The sequence below is a fragment of the Rissa tridactyla genome, chromosome 15 (genome assembly GCF_028500815.1).
Source record: "Rissa tridactyla isolate bRisTri1 chromosome 15, bRisTri1.patW.cur.20221130, whole genome shotgun sequence".
Taxonomy (NCBI): Eukaryota; Metazoa; Chordata; class Aves; order Charadriiformes; family Laridae; genus Rissa; species Rissa tridactyla.
The window spans coordinates 12,281,875-12,299,576 of NC_071480.1; the positions used below are offsets into that span (position 1 = coordinate 12,281,875).

Genomic DNA, 17,702 nt, shown 5'->3' on the forward strand with positions numbered 1-17,702 from the left:
TTCACTTCGTGTCTCTCACGAAGAAAAATGAAAACAATATTAAGATTAAACAATCGCCAAGGAAGCTAAACTGCTGTAATTTCATTAAACGCGTGGTTACGATCAAGCCATGAAATCAAGGTCACGATGGGTTTAGGACCTTGATTGAATCAGCAGCTCGGCAATGGAGTTAAGTTGGTTCAAGCTATTCATCAAATCATATTAACGCTACGAGCAATTGGGTTTCTCCATTGGGCTGGGGCCAAGCTGAGTGTAATTCACGCTAAATAGCGAAGCTGCAGCCGGCTGTGCGCGGTGAAAGGCTGGGCCCGACCCAGGCAAAAGAGCTTTCGGTGCGGCGGTGCCGGCGCCTCCTGCCCGGGTGGGTCTCCTGCTTGTCCACACCTATGGGAATATTTTAAGCATTAAATACCACTGTGCCAAATAACCCGGGGGGGTGGGGAGGGTGGGTTTATAAACTTTAGTAATTGAAACCTCATTTTGGTATTCCCATCAGGAGAAATAATTTTAGGTGTAGGTCAAGAAGCTCTAACTGACAAGGAGTTTGCACAAACCAGGTTACAAGGGCTTATGTCAAAGTCAAATCGGGAAGAATTATGTAAAAGCTCGGTGGCTGCAGGTAAAACTCTCTCCAGGTTTGATGGTGCTTTCAGCCGGGTCAGGCTGGGTGCCCAGACCCAGCAAATGCGGTCAGCGGGTGCTGGGAGGGGAATGGCCTGTGGAACGCTTGGTGGGAGCTGCATCGGGTCTGGGGCTGAGCTGCTCCGGGGGTAGCGGCTGAGCATCCTTCTTGCCATGGCCAGGTCGGGACCGACAGGGGTCCCCACTCAGGATGTACCAACCTGAGCGTCCCTGTAGCTCGGTGGCGTTACCTGCTCGTGTCTTGGGACCTTATTGGAGAGTTCAGCCCTTTTGGTATTTTTTTTTTTTGCCTCTCTTTATTCTGTAGTCAGCTGTGAACTCATGTGCTGGTGACTTCGGCCCCTCTCACCATGGGGCTGTGGCCCCGAGCGTCTGGGGAGGCTTTGGGTGCTGGCGGGGTCTCAGCTCACCTCGCTCCGGCAGGGCACCAGCCCTTCTTCTCTGCAGACACGGTGCTGCAAAAGCCATACGCTGACATGGCTTTTTCAGACTTCGTGGTCTGCGAGTGCTTATGAAAGAGGCAGCACCGGGAGGAGGGGAGTCTCCACCTCCTGCTCCCAGCTGCCGTGGCCGGGCTGGGTTTGCTCAGCCGCCGTGGCTGGCAGTGTCCCCTCCACCCCGGGTGAGGTGCAGGCTCCAGCACCAAGCGTGGCTTCCTCAAACCGGCTCTACGAATCTATAAGCAGCTGCCGCAAATATGCAAAGTGAAATCTTAAACTTCTTTTCCTCTGGGCTGAGGTGCCTCAAATGACTCTTCTGGAAAGCCGGTCTCTCTTTTCCCCATGCCTGCGCAGGTCAGGGCCACATCTGATGAGCATTTTGGTACCAAACCTTGTGCACCGAGCCGTTGATCCGGGGCGTCCCTGTATCGAGGGAACGTTTTAAGCAGCTGATCACGAAGCCCCCGCACAGCCGGCTGGAGAAGGCGCTTGCCTGCTGGTTTGCTCTCTGTAAATTTTATGTAACGTCACGTGTGTGTGTGGCTGGCGCTTCACGGGAGCAGGGGAAGGCTGAGGCTGATGCCCCGGTGAACAGATGTGTGAGACAGGCAACGTAAGGAGGGGAGACAGCCCTTTTCGGGGGCGGGGGGCAGAGGGAGGCTGGCGTCCTCGGAGCAGGGCGGCTGTCGGGGCTGTGCTCCCTCGGATCCGCTCCGCGTAGTGTTTCACCTTGGATAACCATCAACGCGATGGTGTCCGCGCGTCCCGAGGAGGGCTCTGGCCGCAGGGGGATGGAGTCGGAGCGGTGTGGGTGGTGCAGCGGCTGCCGGCACTGACAGCCCTTCCCGGGCTGGGGGGGTGGGTGCTTGTGCAGGGCCGAGGATTTTGTCTGCTCCCCCCGGGAGAGGCGCAGAGCGGCGGGGGGTGCCTGTGTGCCAGAGGCACAGAAGCCGTCTGACAGTGGGCGGCTGTGGCGACACGGGGTGCCGTGGCTCTGCGGGGGGGTTTGTCCTTGCAAAAGGCAGTGAAACGCGTCTTGGCTCCCTTGGTGACCCGCGTATAAGCATTCTCCGCTGCGGGAGAGGGTTTGCTTTGTTGGTTTATTTGCCTTATTACAAGAGAGTTTAGGTCACCTCCAGGCTCGTGTCCGAGCTCCGGTCTCCTTCCCATCCATGCTGTGCTGGGAAGCACCGCTGGTATCCCAGGGCTCGAATGCGGCATCGCTCTGTCTGGCTAAACAAACTGCCAGCCTCCTCTCCCTCTCCAGCCGTAACTTGGGTGATGATGGAGGCTGGAGGTGGCCCGAGGGGACAGTGTCTCCCCCGAGGCTGCTCCAGGGTCCACCAGCTTCCACGCAAGGAGCAAATTCTGGGAATGAGGAAAAGCTGCCTCCTTCCGCAGGAGCTGCCGGGGCTGCGGATCCCCAGGCTCTTGCTTTCCTTACTTTGGCTGTGGTAGGATTTCAGCTGTTTTTCCTTGAGACTAATCAACAGCTTAGATGCTCTTCCTCTCTTAATCAGCCTAACTTCTTTCTTATTTTATCCCATTACTTTCTAATTATTCTCCCTTGTGGTTCCCTAAATAAATCCTCCCTTCTCTTGGTGTTTACTCCCTCCGGGTATTTCAGCCGGCCGCATCGGTCTGGCACTCGGAGTCCTCTCCCTTCCCCTGCTCTGTGCCGCTCCTCCCGTCCCGTCCCTCCCTGGGACGAGAGCCCGGTGTTTGGAACCGAGCATCTCTCCCGGATGCTGGCTAGGAGCGCACCCACCGCCGGCTCCCCTGCGGCGTCGCTGGCTGTCTGCTCTCTGAGCTCATGGCTGTGCCCGCCCCGGCGAGCTGGTGGCCCCTGAAAGGTGGCCTCGCTGCCTGCACTCAGTTCCCTCTTGTACCTGCGGCCGGTCCCGCGCTCAGCCTGTGTTTCTGGCAGTGGCAGACGCATCTGATCGCCCATAAAGATCCGTAATGATGATCTCTGCCGCCACGCTTGGCGCGGTGGTGATTTGCATTGCCCTTGGCTCGTACTCCTGAGTGGCTTGCACGTTCTTGGCTTGGATAGAATGGCTTGAACTCATTTTTTTCCAGTGGGGATGGGTGGTTATTAAAGGCTTGACTGAAGTTCAGTAATGATGTTGCTGTTTCACCTGCGCTAACTACAGTGATGGCAGCGCGCGCTTGAAAAGAACTCAGGTCTTGACACTTCTCGGATGCTCTTCCATCCTCGCACACCTCTGGCTGTCAGCTTTGGGGCAGCGCTGGGAGGATGTTCGTCTGAGTGGCAGGGCCTTGGTGAGCCCCGGCTTTTCTGTGCCGGGGATGACGGCGGCTGTCTGAGCTGAGGACTTCGCAGCATCTGGTTTCCTCTTTCATGGTTTTTTTTGTTCCTATTTTACCGTCTGAGCCGGTGGGGTCACTTGCTCTGGCTCCTGAGTGGAGATTGCCCAGCTTTGCTCCAGCACCCCTCGTCCCCCCGGATATCGGGCAGTCGGGAGGGGCTGGGCTAGCAGGTCCCCGGCTGGGCCACCACCGCGGTGCCGCCAGGGCTCTCCAGCCCAGGCAGGAGCCCCTGCTCCGCTGGCTCCCACCCCGAGCCCCGGCAGCGTCTTAAACCAAACCCTTTCCCGGCCGCGTGCTGACATTGCTAATTAGGTCAGCGGCTCCCGGTGAATTGGAAGTGAATGTGTTTGGGAGGCGGGGGGGGATGGGGGAGTTATTTGAGGCCTCTCCAACCTAGAAACCCAGAAAAGGTTTCTGGAGCTGTTGGGTGGCTCTGGCGCTTGCTCTGGTGTTCGGCACAGCCGTGACACCGCAAGCGCGGCCGGCTCTCTGCCCCGCGGGTGCTCAGGTCACAGACCGGGGGGATTTTTCCCCTTGTTTAAGGAAAAATATTGATGGGAGCCAGTGCTTCTCCTTGACCCTCAGCAGCGACATCTTACATCATGCTTTGTGCCTTGCCTTTTTCCCCCCCCACCCCCCGTGCATCCGGCACATTTAGCGAGGTTTTTATTTAAATTGTCTTTCTATGCATTGTTTGAAAGCCCATTGTCATTGCAAATCTAAAAGGAAAACTGTCTAGTGAACAAGAAGTGTCGCTCGCCATTTTGTAATGTAATAGCCTGTAAAAATCAAAGCTCTGAATAAATCAATGGCACATCAGGCATATTTACATAAAGTATATAAAGCGCTGAGAATACTAAATTTAGAGCTTAGGCTCTCTGCTTGCAAGTCGACATGTTCTAACTGGCTTCAGCCATTAAGACAAGCCTTTCTTGAGTGAAATAATTAAAAGTATACTTGCAAAACAAGATTGAAATCAGGGATGTAAATAAGACTTCAACTTGCGCATTTATATCATGATTAAAACTAAAAGTCTAACCTCACTAAGATAAAGAAGGCTTTCCCCGGTGCGGGGGAGCGTTTGGGAGCAGAGGGGAGTACCCGGGGCACGGCTGCGCCGCGGCGGGATGCTCCTGGTGCGACTGAACTAAATGAGCCGGCGCTGGACTCGTTTCACGCCTCACCTGCTCCTCCTCGATGCCCCAGTTAGGAAATTAAGCTGGATGAGTTTAGGGTATCAGGGGCTGCCCTTGCTCCCGCACTCCTGCTATTTTGGGTGCTGCCATGGTTGTGGTTCCTGCCAGAAACGGGGCTCTGCAGGAGGGGGAGCATCATCCCGCCGCTTCCCTCGGGAGAGAAGGGAGGGAAACTTTTTCGGGAGCTGCCTGTGCTGCAGAGGTGTGGGGATGGCGGAGCTCGCTCCATCCCGGGTGTAGCAGGGGTGCGATGGAGGTGTCGGGGCACTGCACCCTGGTGGAGCCGGGGGCTCTGGGCCATGCTGGAGTATCCTTCCCTCCCGACTCCCCGTTGCCGCTGCCAGGCTGACGCCTCTGGGCTCTGTCCCTGTGCTGTTGCCGGGGCTAATAATACCCGGGAGGAGGCGGCGTGCTGCTGGCAGCGCCTCTGTCCTGAGCCCACTCCGGGGAGCGATGCTTTCCCCGAGCTCGTCCTCCCACGGCCGCCTGCTCCTGCCCGCTGTCCCCGCAGGCACGTGCCCGGGGCTGCTGCCGCCTCTGCCTGGTGCCCGGGTGCCTGCCGCCGGCACAGCCCGGCTGTCTGACAGCTGTCCCGGTGCCCTCCCCTATATCCCGCCAGCCCCAGTCGGGCTCAGCTCTCCCCACAGCTTCACATGGGGGTGATGCAAATACCTCCATTATTTCTGCATCTACACCCAACGGCGTCAACTCAGCTACCTTCGTTTATTTCTGTTCCTTAAACATGGGCGTTTGCACTGGATTTTCTCATTTTGGGGGGGGAAAAGAAACTCTCCTTGAAACAGGGTTGTTGGTTGCAAACTGGGTTTTTACCCATTTCTCGCTGAGCCCCTTCCCCCAACCCGTGTTGGTGCCTGTGGGGAGACCAAAAACGTGCTGGGTCCCGCGGGAAGGAGCTCTGCGCAGGGCTTGCTCCGGAGGGAGGGCGCTCCGAGCGGGCTGGGGGAGCAGCAGGAGCTCCAGCTCTGAAATAAGCCCCCTTTGAAGTCTGGGATGTCACTTAATCTCACCGCTTTGTTGAGGTTTGTTCCATTTTATGTGTCTGCTAATAAATATTGTAGCGTGCTAAAAATAACCGTTAAACATGAGGAAAGAAGTAAAGCTGCTTTGGGCCCAGAATTTCCAGTTTAATTCCCTTCTTAGGGAAGCTCAGACTTTATGAAACTGGTTTAGCAGTGCCTGGTCCCCACGGCTGCTTGTGGCTTTTCGGTGTGGTGCTGCCATCCCGGGGAAGAGCCGGCGGCGATGAGGCGTTGCAGGGCAGGACAGCGATGGGTGGGAGAGATGCCCCTCTCGGAGGCTTGGTGGACGCTCTCCCGGTGCCACATCAAGGGTGGAAGCTCCTTGCGGAGGAGCTGGGGACATCCTGAGGACATTGAGGGAGGAGAAAGTGGCTGTTTTCAGGGCGATGGGGACATCAGGGATGCTGATGGTGTGGCCCAGGAGCAGCCCTGTGGCCCCCAGCGTTGCTCTGAAGCCCTCCCGGGTGCCACGGTGGCATCGCAGGGGTCAGCCTGAGTGGCCGGGTTACCCCGCTCAGCCCCGGCTGCTGCTTCCATGCCCCATATGACGCTGGCAAAGCCCCGCGTGGCCCAGCCGTGCTGGCAGAAGTTCTGTTGGTAGAGCAGGAGCCGGTGCCAGCAGAGGAGCCTCCTGCTGCTGCGTCTGCGGCGTCTCCGCCTGGCGCTGGCAGGGGCCCCGGCATCTGCGCAGCCCCAGGGTTGCGGCATCGAGGAGCGGCCACCCCGGCAGTCCCCTCGCTGCTTGCGGCCGGGCAGGGAGTGCTGTGCCAGCGTGCAGCACTGCCCCGGCACAGTCCCCGTGTCCCCAGCACCGCTTACCCTGCGGCTGACCGGCAAATGCAAACTGAAAGCGCTGCCGGTAGTTTCAGCATTGGCGATGGTTCACGTGTGGCCCCCGGCTCTCGGCGGCACAGCCCTGCCCGTCCTCGCAGGCAGCGGTGATTCGGCAGAGGGGGTGCCGGAGGTGTTCAGCCTGGGCGGTTTGTGCGCTGCGGTGGCTGGCCGGGACAGGCAGGGGGCTGCGGGGGGCTGTTGCCAGCCCTGGGCGGTCGGGGCGAGAGCCTCGGCGGGGCTGTGGTGCCCGTTTGGTGAGAGGGCGGCTGCTCGCGGTACAGCTCGTCCCGCCGCCCGCGCGGCTGCCAGCCCACGCGTGAGTCAGCGCCTCTGCGTGGGGGGGCTCCGATGAATAAGGGCGGGTTGGAGGGGCCGCGCAGGCACACGTGCGCCTGTCCTCTGCTGGGGGGCCTCCCTGCAAGCCCCCCAGCCGCCCCATGGCTGCACCGCTGGCCCCTCTCCGGAGGATGCCGCAGCATCCCCTGCCCCGCGCTCGGTGGGCGAAGCGGTGAAGGCAGCCATCTCTCTGCTCCTCTTCCTCTTCTAGTACATCGAAGCCATCAGCAACAAGCAAGGCGAGCTGGAAAACTATGTCTCCGACGGCTACAAGACGGCCCTTACGGAAGAGAGGAGACGGTTCTGCTTCCTGGTAGAGAAACAGTGCGCGGTAGCGAAGAGCGCGATCACCTACCACGCCAAGGTGAGTCGGTCCCACCGGAGACGCCAGTCTCTGCGGGTCCCCGGCACCGGGTGGCTGCTCCTGTCACGAGCCATTGCCTATGGAGCAGGCTGAGATCCTGAAAGCCGCAGCTGGTGCAGCCCGTGCGGCTCGGGGGGCAGAAGTTGGGAGGCTATACCAGTGGGTCACCCATGGACGAGGTACCCTGAGAGTGTTCCTGGGCTGGGAGAGGCGGAGCTGTGCGCCCTGAGGAGGGGGCTCATCTCCCGTGGGTGCTGCTCTGCGTTTCAAAGCAGCTTCTGGCTGCAGGAGCTGGATGGGACCAACGGCGCTTTGCTGGCGTGGCGGGGGTGAGGGCAGAGCCTGGCAGCGCATCCCACCCTCTGGCTCGCCCAGGCGGTGCCGGCCCCTGCGTGGTGCGACTTCACCGGCGTGAAAGAGCTCGCGGCGGGTGGACGGGGCTGAGTTTACCTCTCCCGCGTGTCGTGGTCACCGCGGTCTGAGGGCTCTGCCCCGGCTGAGGCTGGTCAGGGTCCTGCTGCATCAGCTGGCGAGTTGCAAAAGCAGAAGAAACGCAAAGCAGCGACGTTCCCGCTTGGAGTCGGAGCAGCGCTGCCCGCCTGGCAAAGCTCACCCCAGCCTTGGCCTTACCCCTGGCCTTAGCAAAGGTGGGGATTAAACCGGAGACAAACCTGTGCTCCAGACCCCTCTTGACCCTTTCTGGGCAGCCCACATCCCCTGGGCCGGGGGCTGGAGCTGCTGCCTGCCAGCCTGGAGAGCGGTGGCCCCCTGCGCTGGTCCGGAGCGGAATCCATCCGGATGAGGGCTGGGAACACCAGCACTGCTCCCGCAGCCTCCTGCTCCCGTTCTGGTTGTTCCCCACCGCCACCCCCTGTCGCTCACAGCACCCATCTGTCGCCGCCGCGCTTGGCACCAAGGAGCAGGAGAAGGAGCTTGGATTAGTCAGTGCAGTCCTCGCCCTGCGGGCTGCATCCATGCTTGGCATGTGCGAACTCCTGCTGTAGTGCAGGAGGGGAAAAATCCCCCCCGGGCATGGGGGGTCAGCAGGCACAAGGGTGCCGGCACCTGCAGCGTGGCTGCAGCACGGTGGAACGAAAAGCTTCTTGCAGCAGCAGCACACGGAGGGTGATTTTTTTGCAAGAAGGACTTTGCAGGTGGCAGGTTCAGAGCGCGGTGGGCGTACGTGTGATGTGGGCGCCCGGCCCCGCACCAGCCTGGCAGCCGGCGTGGGCTTTGCCGGCTAAAAACGCCGTCCCGCTGCTGCCTGCAGCTCCCGCAGGATGCTGGCAGCAGCCGTGGTCTGGGTGGCGAGGCTGCGCCTCGGCTGGGGCCCATCGTGGGGAAATGTTCTGGGACTCTGAAATTGGCTTTAGAGCGTTTTTTTTGACAGTGGGGACTAAGTTGTCTGCAGATGAGACCGGCTGCGAAGCCACGCAGAGGTGTCGGGTCCCCTCCTGGCTCTGCTGCGGGGTGAGCCGATGGGCACGCTAGCCATCGGGCTGCCCAGAGCCGCCCCTCTGCTGCTCTTCACGGCATGGGTTTAGGCGGGGGGTCTGCGTGTGGTGTGGTTGGCTGGGAATGACCTCGGGGTGGTTTAAGACATCTCCTCCCTTGGAGAGTCACACGACGGGATGCTCGCTCTCATGGCGAGGGTGTGTTAGCTGAATAAGGGCAAGTTTAGCTCCATCTTTTTTTCCCCCTCCTTGGCTCGGAGCGCGGCGGTGGATGGCTGCGGGTCCTGCCTGCGGGCAGGGAACAGCAGGGTTTGGGTGATGGGCCCACAGCCCTAAGCACGAGGCTCACCCCTGGGGACGGAGTACGGGCTCTGCCCTGCAGAGCCTTTGGTTGGGTTTTTTTTCTCCGCTCGGTCGAGCGGTGCTGTTCCCCGAGGAGCCCAGCGCCCTTGCCCGGCTTCCTACGGCCCCTCTGCTCTTGGAGCTGCCCCAGGGGTGTCTCAGAATAAGCTGGGGAGATGAATTACCTTCTCTTTCCCTCCTTTCCATTTGTCATGACACCCTCCTGGCTCAGCTGCCATCAGAGCCTGGAAGCGGTAAGTCCCCGTTTTTTATCTCGTGCGTGCCATGCCCAGAGGAGTTGATGGATCTTGTGGCCGGGATCCTCACGGTGCTGCCCAGGGAGGGGTGCAGAGCCGGGTGGCTTTTCTTACACCCCTGTGCCCTCACACCTCGTTTTTCTCTGTTGCAGGGGAAGGAGATGCTGACGCAGAAGCTGCCACTGTGGCAGCAGTCCTGCTCGGATCCCAACAAGATCCCGGACCGCGCTATACAGCTGATGCAGCAGATGGCTGCCAGCAGCAATGGCACCATAATGCCCAGCCCTCTGTCTACATCCAAATCCAACCTCATCATCTCTGACCCCATCCCTGGTGCCAAACCTCTCCCTGTCCCCCCGGAGCTGGCACCTTTTGTAGGAGTAAGTATCTCCGTGGTGGAAGTTGTCCTGCCCTTCCGAGCAAAGCTGGAGGGACGAGCCCAGGCCGGTGTCACCGTTGTCCTCAGCAAGTTGCCTTTTGACGGACTGTCATTCATCATAGAATCGCAGAATGGTTTGGGTTGGAAGGGACCTTAAAGATCATCTCGTTCCAGCCCCCTGCCCTGGGCAGGGACACCTCCCACCAGCCCAGGTTGCTCCAAGCCCCGTCCAACCTGGCCTTGAACCCCTCCAGGGACAGGGCAGCCACAGCTTCTCTGGGCAACCTGGGCCAGGGTCCCACCACCCCCATAGTGAAAAATTTCTCCCTGAGATCTCATCTAAATCTACCCTCCTCTAGTTTGAAGCCCCTGATCCCGAGTCCCTCCCCAGCTTTCCTGGAGCCCCTTTAAGGACTGGAAGGGGCTCTAAGGTCTCCCTGGAGCCTTCTCTTCTCCAGGCTGAACCCCCCCAGCTCTCTCAGCCTGTCCTCACAGCAGAGGGGCTCCAGCCCTCCCAGCATCTCCGGGGCCTGCTCTGGCCCCGCTCCAACAGCTCCGTGTCCTTCTGCTGTTGGTGCCCCAGAGCTGGAGGCAGCACTGCAGTGGGGTCTCCCAGAGCGCAGCAGAGGGGCAGAATCACTCCCTTGACCTGCACAGGGATGGTTCCATGGCAACGCATACACGCGCCACTCTGGGACGCGGGAAGGAGCCTGGCATGGGGATGGGCAGCCTGTTGCATCCCACCCCGCCTGGGTTGCTGAGCTCTGGAGGAGCAGGAGCTCCTGGGCCAGGGATCTGGGGAACCCATGAGCTGGGCTCACCTGGCCAGGCTCGTCCCAGTCAGGCTGGTCCCAGAGCTGTGACACTGTGACCCATGGGATGAAAAGACCCCTCAGAAATGGATCTCCCCCCTGAAGTGGGGGCACGAGCTGAGCAGTAGATCCCAGGAGGGGTCTATCAGGTGCAAGGCAGCTTGGAGCAGTAAAATACTGTAGAGGTGACCCCACTGCTCCCTCCAGAGCAGTTTGTCTCAGGTGGGGAACTACACCCAACAGGCTGAAGCTCTGCTCCGCTGCGAACCGCCTTCCCTGGAGCTGTGTCCCACTGCGGGGGCTGCGCTGGGATGCCCTAGTGAAGATGTTCCCCGTCTTCCCCCCCCTCCTCTCCTCTTTCCGTAGCGCATGTCGGCACAGGAGGCCATGCCGGTGATGAACGGAGTCTCAGGCCCAGACAGTGACGGGTACAACCACTGGTCTGAGATGAAGCCAGCACAGCCCAAATCTTTATCTCCTCCCCAGCCTCAGAAGCAGCTGAGTGACTCTTACTCCAATACACTCCCAGTTCGCAAAAACGTGCCACCGAAAAACAGCTACGCATCAGGTGAGGCTCCATCCTCCGCTCCGGGGGGGCTCCTGGGGTGCCAGGGTGCTGGCTGTGCCAGTCGCAGCCGCGGTGAGCGGGGTCGTCGGGGATGCTGGTGGTGGGGGGGGCAGTGACCAGCAGCATCTCTCCGGTGTCAAGTGCTACTGGTGCCTGTGGATCAGGTGTTAGGAAATGAGCGGAGCCGGGTTTTCGGCTGGGTGGGCTTTCAACCCGTGGGCAAGATTTCCCGGAGGGAAAATCTTGAGGAATCTCACACAGGGAGGCTGCTCCCTTTGCCGTGGACAGCGTGTGATGCCAAGACCAGCGGTCGGATCCAGCACCTTATTAGGGGGGAAGGTTCGAGTCAAAAACTGAACGTTTTATTGGCACCTGGGGTAAAATAAGCAAGGTCAGGGACCTGCCCGTGCCTGGGTTTGGTGCGGGGTGAAGGACCTGGGGCACTCCTTGGTCTCTGTCTCCCACCAGCCGAAAACAAGACGCTGCCGCGCTCCAGCTCCATGGCCGCAGGGCTCGAGAGGAACGGCAGGACGCGGGTGCAGGCCATTTTCTCTCACGCTGCCGGAGATAACAGCACCCTCCTGAGCTTCAAGGAGGGTGACCTCATCACGCTGCTGGTGCCGGAGGCCAGGGACGGCTGGCACTACGGAGAGAGCGAGAAAACAAAAATGTGAGTGCCGTGGCCATCCCCGTGAACCGCTGGACCCCGGGTGCGGCCTCTCCGGGGTCCTCCATGAATAAACGCAGTTTTGGCTTCATCCCCTGCCTTTGCCTTTCAGGAGGGGCTGGTTTCCTTTCTCCTACACGCGAGTCCTCGACAGCGACGGCAGCGAGCGGGTCCATGCGAGGTAGGAGCATCGTGCTGGGTGCCGTCCCGGGTGGGTCCCTGCTCCCTCCCCAAAGCAGGGTTGTGGGCTTGGGAAGGGAACGCTCCGCTTCCCCCAGACACGATGCCTGTCCTTAGGAATAGCACCCAGCACAGGCGGGTGGCACCTGGCTCGGGGGGAGGTTTGGCCGTGGGGTGGACGGGCAACCTGGGGGTCTCAGCCCGGGGTGGGCTGGTGCTGATGTCTCTGCTCTGGCTCCCCCCGCCCCCCCCCGCAGCCTGCAGCAAGGGAAGAGCAGCAGCACCGGCAACCTGCTGGACAAAGACGACATCGCCATCCCGCCGCCCGACTACGGCATGGCCTCCCAGGCCTTCCCGGCGCAAGGCGTCAACACCTTCAAGCAGAGGCCGTACAGCGTGGCCGTGCCCGCCTTCTCCCAGGTGAGCCCGCGGGGCAGCGGGGGCTTCTCTCGCTTTGGGGTGGGGGGGATTTTTTTTTTTTTTTTTTTTTTTATTTTTATTTTTATATATAACCGGGAGATGCTTGAGCCAAAGCCTCTGCGGTGACCCGGGTGTCTGCGGCGTCTCCGTCCCACCTGCGGTTTTAAAGCAGGAGAATGAAATGTGTTAAAGCGCGTTCTCGGTCTTGGCGTGGTGCAGACCGCGTGGCGGGGCAGGAGGGCTGCTCTCCAACCTCTCTTCGTTGTTTGTAGGACTACCTAATGCCCTATGGGTGTGCAATTAAAGACTATTCCAGTGGCCTCTGCCAACCACCCTCCGCTCACTACAAGCCTTACACTAGGTCGACCGCTGTAAGTCCGAACGCACACAATGTTTCCCTTGGGATTTACGAGCAGTTTGGCTGTTTTTGCCTGGGGACCCGTGTGCCTTGCCCATGGCCTCATCTCCTGCTGAGCATCTCTCCTGGGGAGAAGGGACGGGGGATGCAGGGAGGCAGCGGGAGAGGAGAGCAGCGGACGGGGAGGACCGGCCAATTTGGCGGAACGGGCAAGGCACAGGGAGCCAGTGGCACAAAACGGCACCGTAAACCCCCAAAGGACAACACTTGCCAACTCCATGGGAGCCTCCCACCAGAAACAGGCTGTTCACAGGCAGCTGGAAGCGTTTTCTCTGGCACGTGCCAATTCAAGCCAGAGACGGTCCCGTGGGGACACCGGGGTGAGTGGGGCTGGGGCAGACCCTCTCCAGGTCTCCCCGCTCCAGCGGTTGTCCAAACCAAGCTCGGGGCCTCTCAGATAAGGAGTTGGGGAGGATGCATGTGTGGATGAGATCAGCTTAACCCAGGAGCCACTGGCATGGTGGGATGAGCCATGTTGCCTTCCCCAGGGCGCTTGGCACATGCTGGCATGTAGGGAGAGGATGAGGAGAGGGAGCGGTGGCTGTGTGGCACCTGACCCTTTGGCTGGGCGCTCCAGAGGGGCGGCAGCTCCAGCCGGGGTCTGGCCCCTCTGCAGGAGACGGGACAAGCGCAGCCCCACTTGCCGTTTGCTGGGTTTTCCCAGCAGGGTTTGCTGCTGGATTTGGGGTTTCGTGGTTGGGAATGTTCCTAGGATGGGGGGAATGTGGGTCAATGATCCCTGGTGTGTGGCCAGCTTGGACACCACCAACTCCCAGTCCTTCCTGGAGCAGTCCCGTGTTTGTCATGGAGAGCAGAGCTGCTCCGTGGCCATATCCCAGGGCAGGTCCTCGCCTGGGGAGTGACATCCTCAAGGGACATCCTCTGAGCCCAGTCCCTGTCTGCTCCTTGGACCCCTGCAGTCCTTCCCTGCTGCAAACGCCGTTCGGTACCGGCTACAGGAGAAAATGGTCCAAAACCCTGTGTGTTTCTGGTGGGAGTTAATACAGACAAACACCACTTTCCACAGAACATCTCACTGGTGTCTCTCAGACCTGTGTGATCCCTTTCTGGGTGTCTCGTATCTCAAAAGTGGCTGGAGCTCTGTGCCACAGTGGGGCTGGGCAGAGCAGACCGGAGATCTCCCGGCTCTCGCTTTCCCTTGTCTCGCCAGAATAAAGTCCTGCTCCGAAGAGAGTGGTGCAACTTTACTCTCCGCTGTCTAAATCCCATTTAAATCATCTCCATATCTCCCTTTCCTCTCCAAATGCATTGGCTCTCAGCCCCGGCATCCCTGGGTCCCGATGCACTTTGGTCTGTTCATGTGACCCCCCCAGTGGCACCTGAGCGGGCACAGCCGCGTCCCCCACCCTCACCGTGCTTCCTCCCCTCCTCTCCGCAGGGTCTCGACGACTACGGGACGAGGTCCGTCAGCAGGTAAGACTTCGCCTTCCTGTCACGTTACCTGAAAGTGAACTGTTGGTGTTGGCTCTGGGCGAAGCCGTGGTGCCGTGTCCCCATGGGGGTACCTGCGCAGGCTCCCCGGGGGACAGGTGGTGGCTGGGATGGGGCCGTGCGGTGGGGGACGCGGTGCGGGGTCTCGTCTGTGAGCTCGAAGGGACCCAGCACCTCCTGGGGAGAGCAGGTCCTGGGGCCAGCCCCTGCGTCCCCGACGTCACACCCCGCCGGGGCTTTTGCATCTCCTGAGAGAGTCGCATCTCCCCACCCTCGTCTGGGCTCGTGCCCGGGTAGCGAGGGAGAGTGTGCGCTCTCGGGCTCTTTCCCACCCGGCAGCTCCTCCATCCCCGTTCCCTCTGCCTTGGAGCCGCCCCGTGTCTCGTTGTTGGGGGTAACCCCCAAACCCACAGGCACGGGCTGCGAGCGAAGCGGTGCCAGGCAGGGGCCGAGCTGGCCGCCCCGCTCCGTGGCAGGCGTGCGGTGCTGCTGCCGGTCCCCGTGTCGCCGTGCCGGGGAGCCGGGCTCCTGGGCGCCGTGTTGCCCCGCGGCGCGCGCCGGCAGTCCCGGCCACTCTGGCAGTCTCCTGTGCTTTGTTCCGCAGCGGCAGTGGCAGTTTGGTATCAACAGTGTGAGGACACCTTGGCTAGCGGCAGCCCCTTGCTGCTTGGAAGAGCTTTCTGCTTCTTTCCTCCCTTTTTTTTTTCTTTCCCCCTCGTTTCTCTTTCTCTACTTCTTTTGGATTTTAAACTCTTGTGATCTTCAAGGAAACCATGGTGCTTCTCCACCCCTCCCCGGTGTTCACAGTGCCCTTGTTTCTGAAGCCTTTTCAGAGCAGAAACTGCCGATCGGTCTGTGCTCGCTTTGAAGCAGCCTGGATGCAGTTTACACTTTAGTGGGACCCACTTTTTGTACTCCTGTGTGAATGTTAGCGATGCACTATCCCTCCTCGGGGGCTGCGTGCCAGCCGCCTCGCACGAGCCTGGACAAAAACTCCCAGACTGGAACAAATATGCATGGCCTCTGGTGTCCGTACTGTTACCGAGCATCCGGGATGCCCGTGCCCGGGATGCCGTTCCCGCGGGGGGGGGCAGCAGCCCCGCGCCCCGCCCCCAGCCCGATCCACTTCCACCCAACCGCCCACCACGGTGGCTTTGGGCGAAGCGGATGGTGCAGAGCCCCCGCCCCGGGGAAAGGGCTGCTTCTGCGCTGGGGTCCCGCCGGCCGTGGGGCGCAGCCGGCAGCCCCCCTGGAAGGGTTATTCCTGGTTGTTTTATAAATATATATATATATATATATTTTTTGTAGCAAGGTATTGTTACCTCATGTTAGTGCTGGGGGCTGGCGCGGAGCCATCCGAGGATGCTCTCGCATCCCTAAACGGGGTTTGACGAGGCAGCCCCCGTGCTGCACCGGCGGCTCGGCAGCGCCCGGGGGTCTCCCAGCCTGGGCTGGGTCGGTGCTTGGGGTCCCGCTTCCGCAGCCGAGCCCAGCCGTCGCCCTTCCAGTGCCCGTGGCCATCTCCACCGCAAAGCTGTCCACGCTTTCTTTTTCTGATGTGATTTTTAGAACCTCTTACATTGCCTGTTTACTAAGACATTGCTGGCAATACAGACACACACACGGACAAGTTTTTGTTTTATATACTCGCCTATGGGCGTATTGTAACAAGACCCTCCTGCATCGATGTCCTAATTTTGCTAAAGATTTTTAACCCAGGATATTTCGTGCTGAATGACTGAGTGTAGAGGGGGGGGAAAAAAATCCCAGCCTAGCAAAGCCTGTACGGAGATTGTAAAGTGCTGAAAAATCCTTTTTTAAAAGCCAGAGAGAAATGTGCCCTGTACTGAGTTATTGTTTGAATAAAAGTTTTATTTATTGCATTGAGCTGGGCCTCGGTGTCTTTTTCGGCTGCCGTGCCTGTGTGCTGCCCATCACCGCCTGCATCGCCCATTGCACATTGCCATGACTTTTTTTTTTTCCCCCCTCATCTCCATCCCCTCGGCATTAGGGTGCCGCCAGCCCGCGCTTGGCCCCTGCAGGCTCTAAACAGCTTTGCTGAGCGGGACCAGCGAAAACTGTTTAAGGGCCGGGTCCCCCCTCCCTGTGCATCCCCGGGGGATGCTGCTGCCGCCGCCGCTTGCTGCATGCCCGGGCTGCGGCTGCGCTTTCCCGGCTTGGCGGCGGTGGGAAAGCGGCGATGGCCAGGGCCGGGGGAAGGAAGCCGCCCCCCTCCCTTCCGTAGCCCCCGCCATGCCCAGCCTCTCCTCTCTGCAGGTGGCTCCCGCCGCCCGGGCTGGCCGTGCCCTTCCTTCCCCTCCTCGCAGGGAGCCGGTGGGCAGCACCAGCAACTCAATAAACACCACTTTTCCTCCTTTTTCTTCTTTTTCCTCCTGCTTCCTCTGCCTGGAGGTGCTGCGTGCGGTGCAGCCGGCGGGCTCTCACGCCGGGGTGGCCGCAGGCTCGTAGCCCGGTTCCTCTCCTTAACCAACACCTTCTGTTCCCATCAAGGGGTCGGAGCGCGTCCTGGTGTCCTCCAACCTGCCTTCTCTTTCCCTTGCAGCCCCGATGTTGAAGTGGCCAGGTTTTGAGGTGCCCCTGCCCGTAGTTAGTAAGTTGACGGTCTCGGGGGGCCGAGCCCTGGGTGTGCTGGCGCTGGGCAGCGGGTGGCAGCCGCGGGGCTGCGTGGGGATGGTGCCACCGCTCTGCTTCATCCCCCTGCACCCGGCCGAGCGCGTCCCCTCCCTCGCTCACCGCTTGTCCCCATCCCGGTGGCGGGAGCTCTGGGTCTGACCGCGCTGCATCCGCACGGCTCCTCGCACCGCACCGCCGGCACGCCGGGCAGCCGCTGGGGCCGTGCTTCCCCCGGGGACACTGAGCTGCTGCCCCTGCTCCTGCCGCTTCCCCTGCTCCCCGTAACCAGCCTCTTTGGTTGTAGGTCTCCGGTGTCCGTGGTCCCACGTCGCCGTCCCCAGCCCTCTCCCGTGGGACAGAGCAGATCCACACTAATGTCAAGTTTTTTGAGCAGCTTCTTTTGCTTGTAGACCATCCTGGGGACACATCCCCACCCCAGCCGGGGCCCCAGGGCAGGGATGGAGCCGAGACCCCCGTCGCCAGCATTGCAGAGCCCAGGAGAGCCCTTTCCCTCTTTCTCTTTGATCCGTGAGCTGGTTTTCCCGCGGCTGCTGGAGCTGCAGGCTGCTGTCCCAATGGCTCTCCTCTGCCAGAACAAAAATAGTTAAATAATAACCCCTGGTGACTCATCAAAGCAACCTTTCCTCTCCCTCCAGTCCTGAGAATCTATTTTGGCATCCTGGGAGGAAAAGTGATCTAAGAATCTGCATTAATTAGGTGGGAAATTAATTACCCTATTTTTAAGCAAAAGCTATTTATCTTTTGAGGAAAGCGAGAGCGCACGTGGAGAGGTGAGGGATGGCAGGGGGCAGGGGAGGCAGCGAGTGTCCTTCCCAAGGGGACTGAGCCCCTTCCTCCTGCCCCACGGGAGGTGGCCGGGGTTGTCCCAAAGCTGCCGGCGTCCAGGCAGAGGTAGCTGGTAACCAGGGCCGC

The 17,702-nt window shown here is 60.3% G+C and overlaps 1 protein-coding gene across 8 annotated transcripts in view; it reads left to right on the forward strand.

Moving 5' to 3' along the window:
- Positions 1-17,702, forward strand: part of BAIAP2 (BAR/IMD domain containing adaptor protein 2) — a 47,900-nt gene that overhangs the window by 26,714 nt on the left and 3,484 nt on the right. For 2 of the 8 annotated variants that reach the window (XM_054221710.1, XM_054221706.1), the window contains 7 exons: positions 7,034-7,186; positions 9,392-9,619; positions 10,797-10,998; positions 11,467-11,668; positions 11,778-11,846; positions 12,103-12,265; positions 14,083-14,117. In XM_054221710.1, coding sequence (XP_054077685.1) covers positions 7,034-7,186; positions 9,392-9,619; positions 10,797-10,998; positions 11,467-11,668; positions 11,778-11,846; positions 12,103-12,265; positions 14,083-14,117 — 1,052 coding nt within the window. Of the gene's footprint in view, positions 1-7,033; positions 7,187-9,391; positions 9,620-10,796; positions 10,999-11,466; positions 11,669-11,777; positions 11,847-12,102; positions 12,266-12,537; positions 12,637-14,082; positions 14,118-14,739; positions 16,023-16,646; positions 16,747-17,702 lie in introns of those variants that run through there. The other 6 variants (XM_054221714.1, XM_054221707.1, XM_054221709.1 and 3 more) reach the window with 6 other exon arrangements.